Source organism: Marmota flaviventris, chromosome X (assembly GCF_047511675.1).
Source record: "Marmota flaviventris isolate mMarFla1 chromosome X, mMarFla1.hap1, whole genome shotgun sequence".
Classification (NCBI taxonomy): domain Eukaryota; kingdom Metazoa; phylum Chordata; class Mammalia; order Rodentia; family Sciuridae; genus Marmota; species Marmota flaviventris.
Window position 1 is genome coordinate 7,558,761 of NC_092518.1, and position 16,584 is coordinate 7,575,344.

The 16,584-nt window shown below is 40.1% G+C and overlaps 1 protein-coding gene across 1 annotated transcript in view; it reads left to right on the top strand.

Moving 5' to 3' along the window:
• Nucleotides 1-395: 395 nt before the first annotated feature.
• Prps2 (phosphoribosyl pyrophosphate synthetase 2) overlaps nucleotides 396-16,584 on the top strand; it is a 29,161-nt gene continuing 12,972 nt past the window's right edge. The window contains exons 1-4 of the mRNA XM_027946499.2: nucleotides 396-628; nucleotides 6,932-7,115; nucleotides 13,463-13,561; nucleotides 14,216-14,340. Coding sequence (XP_027802300.1) covers nucleotides 507-628; nucleotides 6,932-7,115; nucleotides 13,463-13,561; nucleotides 14,216-14,340 — 530 coding nt within the window. The 5' untranslated portion in view covers nucleotides 396-506. The remainder of the gene's footprint in view (nucleotides 629-6,931; nucleotides 7,116-13,462; nucleotides 13,562-14,215; nucleotides 14,341-16,584) is intronic.

A 16,584-nucleotide genomic window follows, 5' to 3' on the forward strand; every position in this document is an offset into this window, starting at 1 on the left:
TGAGGGTTCGTCCCGCGGCCAGAGTGTGCATATTCCTGCTAGAGAAGAACACCAGTGTTCTGCACTGGGTTTGGGGCGCACCACACTGGGAGGTCGCTCTTTGCTTCAAGGCATCTCCGTGGCCCCTTCGCTCATTTTCTCTGTGCCCTGTTAGTCCGGTTCTTCGGACTTCCCCTGTGAGGCAGGTCAGAGAGGTCAAGTGTGGGGTGGGAGCTCTCCCACGGAGCCAGAGCGCCTTATTGGTTCAGGACCACCCAGGGCTTCACAACCTGCCGCCTGGCCCAGTGGGCAGTCTCAGCTTCCCGGCACCCTCCAGCTGCCCTGCCACGCCCGCTCCTTCTCACTCTCTCCCGCGTCCCCGGCTCCTCCTCCAGCTCCGCCCCTTTGCTCCGCCCCTCTTTTGGGTCCAGCCGCCGCGCTTTCCCGCTCCCGCAGCAGCAGCCGTCTTGTCGCTGAAGTTGTCGCTGTCGCTCTTGCTGCGCGCCCCTCGGATCCCACGCCTCACCATGCCCAACATCGTGCTTTTCAGCGGCAGCTCGCACCAGGACCTGTCCCAGCGTGTGGCCGACCGCCTGGGCCTGGAGCTGGGCAAGGTGGTCACCAAGAAGTTCAGTAACCAGGAGACCAGGTGGGGAACGCGCTTTGGCGGGCGCTCCGAGCGCGGCTGCGGTCCGGGACAGGGACCGACGCGTGCCCCAGCCACCTCCCCGGGCGCCGCGCTCCCCCTTCCGGGGCGGGACGGCGGCAACGCGGCCTCTGAGCCATAGCGGCTGCGCCCAGGGAGAGAAGTCTAGGAGGGGCACCCGCGGCCACCCGGGCGTCCCTGCGTACGTCCGGGCTGTCCCTCCGCTGGCCCGGTCTCGGGCCCCGCGACCCGTCGACCCCTAGACTTTAGGGTCCTTCCAGTCACGCTGCTCAGCCTGACTCCCCAGTCCGGAAGGGCGACATCGCGGGGTCACAGACCATCGGAGAGAGAATGGGCACAACTGGTGGGAACTGTATCTGTGCAGGGCTAGGAGGAGGGATGTCCCTGGGTCTGCCTGTCCTGGTTTCTGTGACCCTGCAAGGCTGAACTACAGACCTGTGCGTGGAGAGATTCCCCTCACGTCCGGTGCCCTGGCTGGTTTTACCTGGAGACCTTTCAGACGCTGTTTCCCGGGCCTGCCCCAGAGGTTCTAATCCAATGGGTGGACTGAGGATCCGTGTTTTTCCAAGTCCCCAGGTGACTCTCACTAGCAGCCAGGGTGCTTAGCACTTCATTATCCAGAGTCAGGTGAAGTTGTGCTGCGAAAGACTGTAAGAACTCCAGGACGCACGTGCTGGGCTCCCCTAGGCTTCCTCTAACTTGGCTGCCTCAAAGATGATGGACTTTCATCTTCTTTGTCGTTCTGGAAATCTGCTGTGTAAAGCAGCAAGGCCCTAGTTCGGTATAAATTCCATCCATTTCTCAAGTCCGCAAGTGGTCACCTCTGCTCATTTTGGTCAGGTGGTGTCCCTCCTCAGAAACTGGGCTGAGGGACTCCTTTTTTCATTTTGCCTGAGTCAACAAAGTGTTTTCACTAATTTCAAATTGGTCTCATTTCCCCCCTCCCTCCTCAAATGTCTAGTACAGTTAGTTAACTGTACACAGTTACAGATAACTTTTATATCTTTGGCAGAGTTCCACTTCCAATTCATCCTTTTAAGAAAAGGTGCTGAAACAGTTGGACAGCCAGATGAACAAAAAAGGAACCTCCATTTATACTTTCCATTAAATTAAATTTAATTCTATTAAATTAACTTGGAATGGATCATAGAACTAAATGAAACTCTAAAGCTTTAAAATTTCTAGAAGAGAGCATGGGAAAAAATCTTGATGACTTTTTGTTAAGCAAAAATTCTTAGTGAGGAGTGACATTAATATTGATGGCAAAGATGCTTTTATTTGATTTTTGATATGTGAATCCTTTGTGACTTTATCCAGGTGATGAATTCCAGTTACATGGCTCTGACAGTAATATAAGTGAAGAGACTTTGTAGTGAGTGAGTGGCCTGTGGTATTACTGCCCAGAAAGCTCTGGCTAAAGAATTCCACTTTGCAGAGTTTAGTGCACATGACCTGGAAGATGGTCAAGGGCTGTGGAGGACAAAGCTGGGTTTTAGTATTGCAATATTTGCCAGTCCTGTTCACGTTTCAGTAGTTCTGAGAACACCAAGAGTAATAGTTTTTGTTCACAAAGTGTTGTCATATAAATAAATGAGAAATTTCTGGATGAAGTGGGTTTTGAAAGCAATTATGTTGCCCTTCCGTGTTATCTCAGAACAGCACAATCCTTTGCTAAAGAGCATGGTTAATCTATATCAGTTCATTGCTAAGTCAATGTTGTATTTCTGCTAAAAATATTTAATGACTGTTGGGTGAGACTCAGACATTCAAGTATGATTGTTCATGCATTTGTTTTAAATATAAAGCAGACTCAATTTTTATTTGATTTTGAGTGCCATTAAACCACTGCTTGATAATTAGAAATCATAAGGTCTCAAAACCCACTCAGCATGAAGACTCTGAGAATTGCTTATATAGCTACATTTTATGTTTTTATTTATGTTTATTTTTTTAATTGTATACAATACCTTTATTTTGTTTATTTTATGTGGTGCTGAGGATTGAACCCAGGGCCTCACCGTGCTAGGCAAACACTCTACCGCTGAGCTACAACCCCAGCCCCATTTATGTTTTAATATGTAGAATATAAAAAAAATAAATTTCTGAGTTTGCTGTTTCCCACAAACTGTATAGGTACAGAGGTTGATTTTTACCAATAGCCCTCTCAGTGCCAGGTACTATACTAGTGATCTGGTTTTCACAGTGGTCCTAGCAATGAGAAACAGAAGGGCAAAAGGAAGAGAAAATTGATTCCATTCCCATAAGAAACCTTTTCCCACATCTCTCACTGAGCCAGGACCAGAAATCTGATGAGCAGGGAGGTCTACTCCAGCCACACTGTAGACCACAACACCCTTCAATGACTTCCAGGACAACATTCATAGTTTTAGAGTCTCTATTGTACTTTTTACGCTAGTCAGTTAATGTGCTAGCAGGGTGTTTAGCTGTATTGTGGGACCCAACGTTCTGGTTACCATGTAGCAGATCACCCCAGAAATTAAGGAGTTAAACCAGTAATTGTTTATTTGGCTCACAAATCTATAGTTTGGGCAGGGTTCAGCAAGGAAAGCTTGTTTCTGTTTCATATGGTGGCAACTAGAGTGGCTATGAGGGCTGGAGGCCATTTCCAAGGTAGCTGATTCACATGGCTAATAAATTCACACTAGCTTTTGTCTGGAAGCTTAGAAACCTAAGTTTCTCTTCCTATTAACCTCTTCACAGGGACACTTGAGCTCCCTTCTAGCATGGAAGTTAGATGGCAAGAGGAGGTATTTCAAAGGACAGGAAGTGGTAGCTACCAGTCTGTTAAGGCCTGGGCTTGCAAGTTGGTACATCATCAGTCCTGTTACATTCTGTTGGTCAAGCTCAGAGCCCTCCCAAATTTGAGAGAAGGGGATAGAGATCCTGCTCCTTGACATGAAAAGTGTTAAGGAATCTGTGGCCATCTTTCAGTTACTATGCCTGTTGTTGAGTCAGTTATGCTCTTCAGCCTTCTTATTTGGGGTCTGAAAAGATTTCTGGCTGAATGGCAAGTGATGCTGCCTTCTATCCACAAGCTGTTAAAGACTTTGAGTATGGATCAGGAGTGATAATCTTTATGAGTAGAAGCAGGATCATCTTTGGAAAAAATGGTGCCATGACATTCTCTGTCTTTCCCTGGACTCATGTGAGGTTTGAGGTTCCTATGTGAGAAAAAAAAAATAGGACAAAAAGTCTAATATTGTGGGATCAAGAGTCATTAGACCAGGAGCCGGGAAACTTTCTGTAAAGGGCTAGATTTAAAATATTTTAGGCATTGCTGGCCACATGTAATCTCTATTGTTCCTATATTTTACCTTTATGTTTGAAGTCCATGGTGGGTCAGCAAGGCTGCATCCTCTCCTGAAGTTCTCAAGGGAAATTTGTTCCTTTTCTTCTTAGATGCAGCCCACATTCCTTATCTCTTGAACCCTTCTTCCAGCAACAAAGTATCTCTCTGATCCTGCTTCAGGCATAACAACTCTTTTTCTGACTCTTTTGTCTTTCTGTTCTATTTTTAAGGACCCTTGTGATTACATTGGACCCATTTAAATAATCCAGTATAATCTCCCTATTTTAAAATCAGCTTGTTAGCATCCTTAATTCCATCTGCAAATATGCAAGCTCCTTTGTCAGGTAATCAAACATATTCAGAGGATTAGGGCATAGATTTCTTGGGGTAGGAGAGGCAGTCATTACTCTATCACACCATTTGTAGCTCATGGACCATACAAAAATAGGCTGTGTGCTGTATTTTGTGAACCACTGAGCTATATAATACTTGAATTCCAAATTAAGTTCATCCTTCAGTTTATGTAATATTCCACTGTTATGTTAACCCGTTAGAACCCAAAACAGAAGGAAATGCACATTGAATTATTTCTGTCTCTTTAATCCTGAGTGTACCAATAATAGCTATAGCAGAGAGCATGCAAGAACAAGATGGGATGATATCAAAACTTATTTTCAGAAATATCAACTTAAACATCTTTATTTTTGTCTTCTGATTATTCTCTTTGAAGTTGTATATAAGCTTCTGTTTGTTTGAATAGACTATGTAGTATCTCAAATGTTGATTTGTTTTTAAATTGTCATTATTTGTAATTGGCTCTTCTAATAAAGTAATTTTATTGGGTACAATTGGCTTCTGATAACAAGAGAAGAGAGAAGGATAATCATGTGTCTCACTTATAAGTTCATTGTATTTGATTTTTGGATGAATTTGCTTATATCTAGTTCTGCTATAATATGACATATGGGTTTCTAAAAATTACCATGCTATGAATCATGCAATCAAAAGCCACAGGACTTATGAGAAAAAATGAGGATGGGCATAACATTCAAAAACTTCTTTGATGACACTTGAAAAAATGGTAATGTAATATGAACAATAAACCACTTTTACAGGTATTACATATTCTAAAAATATATAACTGCTACAAGAAACATGGCACTTCCTGATGAAAAATACCTTCCCTTTGTTGGTGGTCTCAGACGGTTACAGCTTTTGAGTTATTAGGAAATGGTAGAAGGAGGCAAGTTGGGACACCAGATGGGGATAAATGTGGCTCATTGCCCTTGTGAGTTATGTGCTTGTATATGCTTAAAGGATCTCTCAGGGACTCCATTCAATTGGGCTTAGTGCTGTTTTCTGCATTCTATCTCAAGATAAGAGGTTGTGCATAGTAAGCAAATAGAAAATTCTCATTATGCTCAAATTGTTCCAAATATGTCAATTATTGGAACAAATTTGCCTGCTCAAAACAAGCACTAATAACAGTTTATATTCTTGATTCTTACACAGTGCCCTGTGAATGAACTACCAAAGCACATGAGGCTACTTTGCTTTTCTTTCCACAGAGGGCACAGACCAGGGATGGGCTGACTCTCATGTTGAATACTCAGAATTCTATACCAGCAATTTCAGAAATTTTCAGACATGCAATTTAAAAATTTAGCTCCTATTTACTGTTCCTAAAGAAACTAGTGGAGGATACATACCAACCAGCCAAACAAGGAAGTACACCATAAAAGAGGATACAGAAAGTGGGTATTTGAGTGCAGGACAGAGGCAAAGAGAATCCCCAGATGACTGTGGGGCACAGACAGGAAGATAAGTCAGGTCATCCAGCTCTAGAAGGAACATATGCAGGATGATGAAATGTAGATGGGACTTGAAACATTTGACATTGGGAGACTGAAATTGTTAGTGAAGTGTTCAGAATAGAATCTGAATTCAGTATTTCAAAAAGTAGTAGAAGAAAGATAAGATCATTACCTATAGGGAAAATAGAACAAAACAGAAGTTGTACATGGCAGGAGAATATGAATGTTGATTTAAGTTTACTGCATGGCTCAGCTCTGAAGAACATTTATACAGTTCAATTGAAGTGGTCAGTTTTGAGTTTGAATATTGATCTTTATTGGGACGATGACGTTTTGGGAAGGGTTGTACCCATGTGATGAGACAGAGGACATTAGAGTTAAATCCTCATCTTCCATAGCAAGAAGTCAATCATAATCAAGACATAGCAAGACTCACATATTAGCCAGAGACTTGGTAAATATGTCGAAATTGGTTGCTTCCAGGCTATTTATCCATTATCAATCTTACACAACAATGTGAGTTTTAAAAGTTGTTTTTATATATAACTTTAATAAAAATAGAAAACTTAAAACTAAATATAGTATTCTGCAGAGAAGTGTTATCACACTAGGTCTGGAAGCTTAAAAGGCCTGCTTGCAAAGTTGGCCCTCAGTTGGTAGCTAGGAACTTAGATTTTGCGAAGCTTCCCACTGTTCCTTGATAAGAAAGGCTCACTAAGCTGTTAACAACTGGCAAACAATGCAGCTGATGCTGAATGCGTAGAGTCTGGCATTTTGATTTTCACTAGGCAATGTCTCTTCATGACCATCCCCCAGTAAACTCCTGGGCCTTGAGTCTCTAAGGTGGTGCCATGCTAGACAACACTTTGTACATGTTGTATCCACTTGCTACTAAAGACCTTAAACTCACCTTCTGTGATTCCTCTCTAGGAGAACACTTGGAATCTCACCCCATTTCCTCCAACTTCATTTCATGAACTTTGCCCATTTACTGATCTTGTTCTGTGTCCTTTCCCTATAATAAATCAGAGAGAATGAATATGACTATATGCTGAGTCTTGTGATTGGGCCTGGTGGATCATTGAACTTGGAGGTAGTCTCAGAGACCTCTGAGATGCAGATATACTTTACTATTAATCAATGGCATTTTTCTTTTCCTAGCGTCGAGATTGGTGAAAGTGTGAGAGGGGAAGATGTCTATATCATCCAGAGTGGCTGTGGAGAAATCAATGACAACCTGATGGAACTGCTCATCATGATCAATGCCTGCAAGATTGCCTCATCATCCAGGGTGACTGCAGTGATCCCATGTTTTCCATATGCCCGACAAGATAAAAAGGACAAGGTAGGAGAGGTGTGTCCTACCCTTGAAACCTGTTCTAGGTCACCATTGTTTCCTCACATGTGGCCTTGATTGGAATATCTGGGAAATGTTGGCTTTCTATTTTAATGATAATGTAAATACATATCCTTACTTATTTTTCAGATTTGCCTTTGAACTCACCATAATGTTACTATTTATAGATATCAAAACAGGTAAAGCATGTTTTTGCAGATATTAAAATACCATTATTTTCCTTATTATGATAGAATCATTGTGTTTCTGTGGTGGACAGAACTGAATATGCACACATGCACACACACATAAAAACACACACACATAACTCAGGGAATCCAAGTCAAACAGGAACACCCAAATCAGATCACCGGATTGTATCAATTTCAGGATCCTGGTTGTAATGTTGTGCTGTATTTTTGGAAAACGTTATTTTGGGAAGACTCTAGTAAAGGTCTATAGGATTTGTGCATTACTCCTTACAACTGCATGTAAATTTATAGTTCTCCTCAAATAAAAAGTTTAATTAGCAAAATACTGTTGTCCCCTTCTAGTCTTTCAAGAAGAACACAGTTAATATTGGTTAATTATTCTTTTAGCAACATTAGCATTGGAGGAGGCACTGTAAGTCTCTAGAAGAATCTGAAGAAAATAATCCAGGTCTTATCCTTCAAGATATATCAGAGATGGAGTTTATGGGGAACTTTGAGATTGCATTCATTTGTTAGGACTTCCTTAACAATTTAGCATGAACAGAGTGGCTTAAAAGAGCAGGAATTTATTCACCTTCAGGTCTGGAGACCCCAAATCTGAAATCCAGAAACCGGAAAGAGTCAAGGAAGCCTCTGGTGTTCCTTATTGCCTTGGCTTGTGGCAGCATCTCTCCAATCTCTGACTCTGTCTTCACATAGCTTCTTCCCCATGTCTCTGTATGTCCTTTTGTGTCTCTAGCAAGGATACTGTCATTGGATTTTGGATCTACCTTAATCCAGAATGATCTCATCTTGAATTTTTACCTTGGTTACATCTGCAAAGACCCTATTTCCAAAATGAGGTCACATTCTGAAGTTGTGGGTAGATGTGAATTTTGCAGGGATGCCATTTGACCCACTACAGGGATCAACTCTTAAGCTATTTTTTCATTTCTAAAACAACAAAATTTGTGCAAACAGCACTTAAGATCCCTGCAGATTTGGGAAAAAAACTATATAAGTCTGAATTCATATACTACGGTCTTCCTGAATTTTAATCCCTACCTCTATAATCATAACTTCTGGTCCTTCTGTTGAACATGGCTCATCAGCAAATTTCTTGCTAAAACTTTGATATCCAGAACTCCATTCAGTACTTGAGATGATTTACCTTACTTAGATTAGAAGGGCCAGTCTACTTTTCTATAAACGATACCTGTTACAGCTGCTGAACTCTGTGCCTCAAAAGCAACAGCAGACAACATATAAATGAATAGATGTGGCTGTTCCAATAAAACTTTACTTGTAGACACTGAAATGTGAATTTCACATCATATTCACATTATAAAATACTATTCTTTTGATTTTTTTTCAACCACATAAACGTATAAAAAGCATTATTTGCTCACAAACAACAGAGTAGTTAGTATAAGCAGTATCAAAACAAATGGCTGGCTAGATTTGGCCCATGAGCCAGTTTGCCAACCCCTGCAATAGATTACTGATTGCTTTTCTTAATCAGTTTTGCATTGCTATAACAAAATATCTGCGATTGGGTAGCTTATAAAGCTAAGGTGTTCATTTGACTCATAATTCTGATAGCTCAAAAGGTTCAAACAGCATGGCCACTGGCATCCTGGTGAGGTTCTTCCTGTCTGTGTCACAACATGGAGAGGGGGAAAGGGAACTAGCCACATGCAAAAGGGGCATGTGTGTGAGCAAGGAACAAGAAAGCAGGGAGGGGCCAGGCCCATTCTTTTTATAATAACCCACTCTTGTAAGAATTAACCCACTCCAAGAAATCCACATCAATCCCTTCTCCTGACTTAACCATCCTCTGCTAGGCCCCAACTCTTCACCAAAACTTTGGGTCACACATGCTTCTGTAAAGCCATGTCCTCCCACCGGTTATTTATATAGTTTCTTTTATTTTAAACTGGATTCTGAAGTTATATGTGTTAGTTTGGCTGCTAAATTTCAATTTTTAAATTTCATCCCATCAGTATAGTGTGAGCTCTTCCACCCATCTTTGTGTTATGATAGGATTGTTTAATATCTTTATCCTTGTCCATGTTAAAAAGGACTTAATTTTCTGCCACTTTTTCTATTCCATGTGACAAGAGATTTGGGAAATTCTCATCTCATTTAGCCATTTTAATGAAGTCCTTCTATTTCCAGTAAGTTCTACATCCTGTATTTGGCTGAAATATTTGATACATTGTCTCTTAACTCAGTAAATTATTTCTTTTATCATGACAAGGCCTCCATCCCACTGTTTAAAAATTGGAAACATGAAGTTCCTCTTTGATACCAATATTGAGATTCCTACATTTTTTTGTAAGCACGTATCTGACTTGAAGTAGCCTCTTTTTTTCAAGGTTGTATTTTTCACAATTTGTACCTTATTTTTATTCATAGTGAAGTCTTTGCAATAGAGAAACTAGCCATCCATTCTCTGCCCCTTTAAGTGCAGGAAGTGGTAGCTCCAATTGCCTGTACTGCTCCCAGCCACTATGCTAACAAGAAGAGCCCTACAGCTTTCCAATAACCAATGGACCTGTTTTGTGGAGCAGCTGCATTATCTGACCAGCTTTTTACCAGTTTTCCTGTTGTTGGATATTTAGATGTGTTTTCCACTTGGGGCCATTTGAATACATTTCTTTCTCAACTTAACTGCTAGTAGAAGAGATGAGACTTGGATCATCCAGCCAGGACACTATGGAGATTGAAAGGGGGCACTATGACTAAGTATGCCAGAAAAGAAGTGCCCACCCACACTGCCCTAAGCAAGACTGATATATAGCCATTCTCTGTATAGATCTTTATCCTCTGAACTGAACTTGCAGGTGGCCAAGACACATAAATTGTTCTGGCTTCGTTATTTCTGACACATCTATATAGTGATTATATAATATTAATTGTACAAGATGTGGTGCAAACTGGTCTGAGATTTGGGTTGTTCCTTGGGAATGAAGTGGACTCAGGTTTATTTACTCAGTTTGTCCTTTGTAAAAGGTATTTAAACTATGCATCTTTAGTTTCCTCATCTGTAGATTGAGGATAGTATTAGCTAGTATTGATAAAGCACCTAGTATACAATATAGGAGTGAGCAGACTTCCTCTGAAAAGAAACTAGTGTCAAATATTTTAGGCTTCATAGACCATTTGGTCTCTGTTATAACAGCTCAACTTTTGCCATGTTAGTGTGAATGCAGCCATAGCCAATATGTAAACAAGTGGACATATCTCTTTATGCACAATGAGATATGAATTTTATATAATCTTCAAACGTCTCAAAATATTGTTCTTTTTTTTCATAACCATTTATAAATGAAAAAATCCTTAGCTCTCAGGCTGTATAAAAACAGGCTATAGGTGGGATTAGCCTATGAGCATAGTTTGCTGTCTCCTGCCGTAGTAGACATTCCATAATTGCTAGTTCCCTTCACTAGTGAAAACCATAGGTTGTGGGTAAGACAGGGAATAATTACTTTCTGAAGGAGGTGAAGGACTTTCAGCTTGGAATTTTTTTTTTCTGTTTTCAAAATCACTTTTAAAGTCTTGTTTTTATTTCAATTATAAAATATTGGGGGCTGGGGATGTGGCTCAAGCGGTAGCGCGCTCGCCTGGCATGCATGCGGCCCAGGTTTGATCCTCAGCACCACATACAAACAAAGATGTTGTGTCTGCTGAAAGCTAAAAAATAAATATTAAAAAATCTCTCTAAAAAAAATTAAAAATAAAATATTGTTTTTTATTTTTAACTGATATAAATCTCTACAATCTTGTAATTTCCTTAAAACTTTTGTCAGATTTCCCTCAAAGCAGGGTTGCATTTGATGCTACAATTTAAAATCCTGAGAATACTTGACTGACTTGAAAAATGTTTCACCTGTATACATTTTACATTAGAGGGACTAACATTTTAATTTTTGGCTACTGTGCCTTTACTCTACTTTGTTTAAATGCTATACTAATTTTTTCTCTGTATAGGCTATAAAGTTAGTTAACTTGTTAATCACTCTTTCTGCATGATTTGGTTGGGTATCAAACCAAACTACAAAACACAGTACAAAACCAGATTTGTAAACAAGGGCTGAAGAAGGAAATCAGAACATCTGAGTTTAGAAGTTACCCCTATGGTTTGGATTCCAGAAGTAAGAAATGCTTGATGCCATTGAGGGGAGAGAAGATCCTTTTTGCTGGTGTCTTAGTCTATTTGTGCTGCCATAATAAAACACCAGAGACTGGTAAATTCTATTTATTTATTTAGGTACCAGGGATTGAACTCAGGAACACTTAACCACTTAGCCACATCCCCAGCCCCCCTCCTTTTTTGAGACAGGCCTCACTAAGTAGCTTTCAGGTCTTGCTAAGTTACTGAGGCTGGCTTTGAACTTGCAATCCTGTTACTCAGCCTCCTGGGCCACTGGGTTTACATGTGTGCACTACCACACCTGGCAGACTAGGTAATTTATAAAGAACAGAAATTTATTTTCTCACAGTTCGAGGACCTAGAAGTCCAAGGCACTGCTGTTTGGTTTCTGGTGAGGATCCTATCCTCCAAAGGGAGGAATTCTTTGTCTTTATAGGGTGGAAGACAGAAGGGCAAGCTCCCATGATACAACTGGAAACTTCTTGTATCAGGGCATTAATCACATTAAAAAGGGTAGAATGGAGCCCTCATGGCCTCATGGTCTCTAAAAGGACCTCCTGCTTAATGTTATCATGTTAGCAATACCTGAATTTCAGAGGGACACTTTCAGTCCAGAGCAGCTGCTTATAAATGGAAGAAGAGTCCCAAATTGATAGCATTATGAATCAGATTCTATTACAAAGAAGTCACAGTGACCAATTTGTTCTTTTTATTATCCTGGCAAGGTGGAACATAGCATAGAAGAGTTAAACAATGAAAATATGAATTGTGATATAGTTAGTAGGAAAGATTGAAAAGCTTTTAATAAAGAAAAATTTCTCCATTTTCTCCACCTTTTTTTAAAAAAATCTACTGTTAACATTTTAGGATGTTTCAGTCTTTTCTTTACATTTTAAGTTTATACACAAACATATATATGTATACGTATATATATAAAAATAAAACAAAATATTATACATATTTCCTTTTAAGAATCAGAATAGTGTTAGATAAAATAAAAATATTTTGTTAACCTTTTGATATAATTCTTTCCTCTGTGTGTTTTTACATGAATATACTGTGTATGTGTGTGTGTTTAACAGGATTATTTATTTGTTATTATTTTGAATGAAATCTTTTTTAAACTTCTGTTTTCTTTTTTATAGCTAGTATTATACAGGAATACCATTGTTCACAGCAAATTGCTGAACTCTTCTTCAATCATATCTGTATAGTTTCTTGAGTTTTTTTTTAATGTGGACAGTTTTATTGTCCATAATTTATAATGTGGAAACTAAAACTATAAAGAAGTTTTTTTGAAAAAGACATAATGTCAGTGTGTCTATTTCTCTAAATATTAAATTATCAATCACCGTAAAGTGTTCTTTCTTTCCCCTGGTTTTTGTTTAATTTGTAACAGCAGTAGTTTGCAGCTGTCAGTACATGAATGCCTCTTTAATAACTGGGCTTCTTTCAGTCCCTGGCTGTGTGAAGCTCTTTGGCTTCAGCCATCTCACGCATACCATTGTATCCTTCTAGAATACTGTTCTCCCTGCCTTTGTCACCTTGTCTTAAAAGCACTTTCCTCAATGGGTCCTCTAACGCCTACCCTGTTTAAACTTTGTGTCCTTTCTGTGGTCATTTCTCATTCTGTGCCTTTTATTTTAGGTCTAGTCACTTCTTACAATTTGAATAATACAAATTGTGACATTATACATATAGTATATAGATCTATCTGTTTGCTTCTTTGACATTTGTTTTCTATACCCAGTGTTAAGCATGTTGTTTCACAATGATTCATGTAAATATTGAATAGTCAGTGAACAAAATGGTATGGATAGATCTTTTGTTGTCACAACTTGTGTTATTTTCCTTATTATGCTTTGTTGATTTTTCTCCATTTTTTTCCCGCTATCGAATCCATGTCTTTTTTTTTGGCAGTGCTGGGACTTGAACCCAGGGCCTTACACAGGCTAGGCAAGCACTCTACCACTGAGCTACATCCCCAGTCCTATGTCTTTCTTTTTTAGAGTCGTGCTCCAATTTCTGCAAAACTTGTGGCTAACATGCTCTCAGTTGCTGGGGCTGATCATATCATCACCATGGATCTGCATGCCTCTCAGATACAGGTATCAAAATTTTCTTTCTTCCAAGGGTTTTGTCTTAATACTCTGTTAAGTTAAATAATTTTAGGAGGTAGCATTATTCATGTTTGAATTTATATATGGCTACTCTCTGGATTTTTTTCCCTTTGTGAACCTAGAAATGTAATTTGATGTTGATATCTCCTGTCTCTAGCACCACCTTGGCTCTAGTTATGTTTTGAGGAGTGGAGATGGTGTCTTGGAGTATATACTACATAATTCCACCTCACCTTTGAGAAATGATTAGAATGGCAGAATCATAATGTGCATTTTAATCTCTACATTACTTAGTTTCTTCATCCTGAAAACAGACCACATTATACCATGCCCACTTTACAATATATAATGAATATAAAGTATTTGGTTTGTAATAGGTGCTAAAACAAAACAAACCTCCCCACCCCCACCACTGCCCTACAAAGAGGATAGGCCATCCTAAGTGATTTATCACGTCTTGAAGTTGGATTGGATTGAAACATGCCCTGTAACATATCTCTATTGATTTGATTCTGTTAACAAAAGTGAATCTATTATAATGATTTCTTTGGAATTAAAAATTCAAATGTTATTCAATAAAGACAATTAGTTGTTTAAAAAATAAATAAAACCCTGCAAGGTGACACTCATTTTTCCCCTTAGGGATTCTTTGATATTCCTGTGGATAACTTATATGCAGAGCCTGCAGTTCTGCAGTGGATTCGGGAGAATATCACGGAGTGGAAGAACTGTATCATTGTTTCACCGGATGCAGGGGGAGCCAAGAGGTAACTCACAGGCAGAGCCATGCAGATTTCTCATTTTTGCAAATTGCTTTTTCCTTTCCATATTTCTCTATGTCCCCCTGCCCCTGCACCTTGCTGGGGATCAGAACATATGCTAGGCAAGTACTTTATCACTGAGCTACACCCCAGTCCCAGGAATCATGCTTTAAATTATTTATCACTTTATTTTGCAAATGAGAATAAGAACACCACAGACTTCACTTTCAGAGCAGAAATGTATCCTCTTTGACAACATTTCATCATGAAAATTTTTAAAAAGGCACATATGATATGTATATATTTATTTGTTTTCAGCAAAAAATGGATGTATTTTATTTTTTGAAGTTATTTTCTGATTATAAAAATAATGCTCTTAATTGAGAAATAAGGCTTTTAATGAACATCACCATTGATGGAGCTACCTTGGAAATGGTAGCCTATGTTGAAAAAAATTTTTAAGAAGACCAAGAAACCTGAGGCCCAGAAATAAAGAAGATGCTGACACTGCATTTCTGGTGCTGGAAGGGGAAGAGGCAGGCTGGCGGCCTGGCTGTGAAAGCTCATATTTGGGCCTCCATAAAGAAAGGAGCTAGAAGCCAGAACTCTAGCTAGCAATCTGGGCCTTTTAATGGGAGCAGAAAATAGTCCCCCATTAGGAATCAAACCATAAGCCTATGCCACAGGCAGATGTACAGTGGAATACCCACTCTCCCTGAGGTGCAGGAATCCCTATACTAAAAAAGTTAACCCTGAAAATGGGCCTCAAGCTACAGAGCTACTGCAGAGGAAGACTCCCAGTTGCTCAATGAGCACTCCCGACTGAATGTGAACGTGACCAGATGGATGCTTGATGATCCAAAGTCAGCAATCCAAGAACACATGATTCTCCCAGACCCAGTGTATGCAGACAATAGGGCGGCAGGCAGCCAGTAATGTGGGGTGATAAAACAATTACAATGCAATCAAGTGAGCAAGTTTCGAAGAAAAGTAAGGAGAAAGAAGAGATAAAATCCAATGAGGTACTAAAAACTCCCAGTAGAGAAAGTTATGCTGAGTAACAAATCTGAAGGGGTTTTAAAGGAGACTCAAGGAAGTAGTGAGCCATGAGGACACAGGGTGCTAAGAATCAAGGCCGAGAACAATAAGTGAATGCTGATCTGATATAGTGTTGAGGCTGGGGAGTAGCCTTGTAGAACTTTGCAGCAGCTATTTTTTTTTTTAATTGGACACAATGTCTTTATTTACTTTTATGTGGTGCCGAGGATTGAACCCAGTACCTCACACTTGCGAGGCGGGCGCTCTACAACTGAGCTGCAGCCCCAGCCCTTGCAGCAGCTATTTAAGAAGAAAAAGATAGTGGAATGTGGGAAGAAAAATAGAAGTGGAATGGAGTTGTAGTGCCCATTTAGGGGCCACCATAAGGTTAGGAGGTAGGAGACACTTCTACCCACCAGCCCAGTGCAAAAGCAAGGAGGCAAATAGGTATGTGTGACTAGTGCCGAGTGGGCATCAAGTCACAGGAGGACTTTAAAATGCAGGGGCTGGGGATATAGGATGCTTGCCTAGCATGCACGAGGCCCTTTCAAGCCCCAAAACCAAAAAAAAAAAAAAAAAAAAAAAAAAAAAAAAAGCAAAACAAAAGACTGGCCCTCATTTGGCACCCTCATCCACCTGCAGCCCATCTGGGGACCTAGAATCACACTTAAAAGCTTAGGAATGGCCCAGGAAGTGGTCACAACACCCATGTGAGGAAATGTAGGACCTGATTCTCAGAAGAGCCCCATTCGTTCTGCTCTCAGCTGTCTGTCCAACGGCTGCCTAAGTTCCCAGCTCTGAAGAGGAGGAAGAAATGTGCCATACAGCTGGAGATGGGCCTCTGACAGCTGCAGGAAGTGGCTGTGGAAAGGAAGGAGACACAAATATATAAATGATAGCACAGAGAATTAGTTTGCAAAGCCCTCAGAGGGACAGCAATGGTGTGGAAAGCAGCACCGTGTTATGTGGTTTGTTAAACATGATGGGCACACATATGCCTTCATCCATCTCATCAGAGTTAAATAAAAATGTGAGCAACTTTTCAGAGTCACTTCTACTGAAAATGCTTGCAGTTTTCATGGAAACTTACTTAAGTCACATGATGGAATCTGCGTTCAAATATTGCTGATCTACTGGTTTGGGGTGAGGAAGTAGGCCAAGGGGTCCAGGTGCATAAGTTGTCCTTGGTTTATAATAACAGCTCTATTAAAT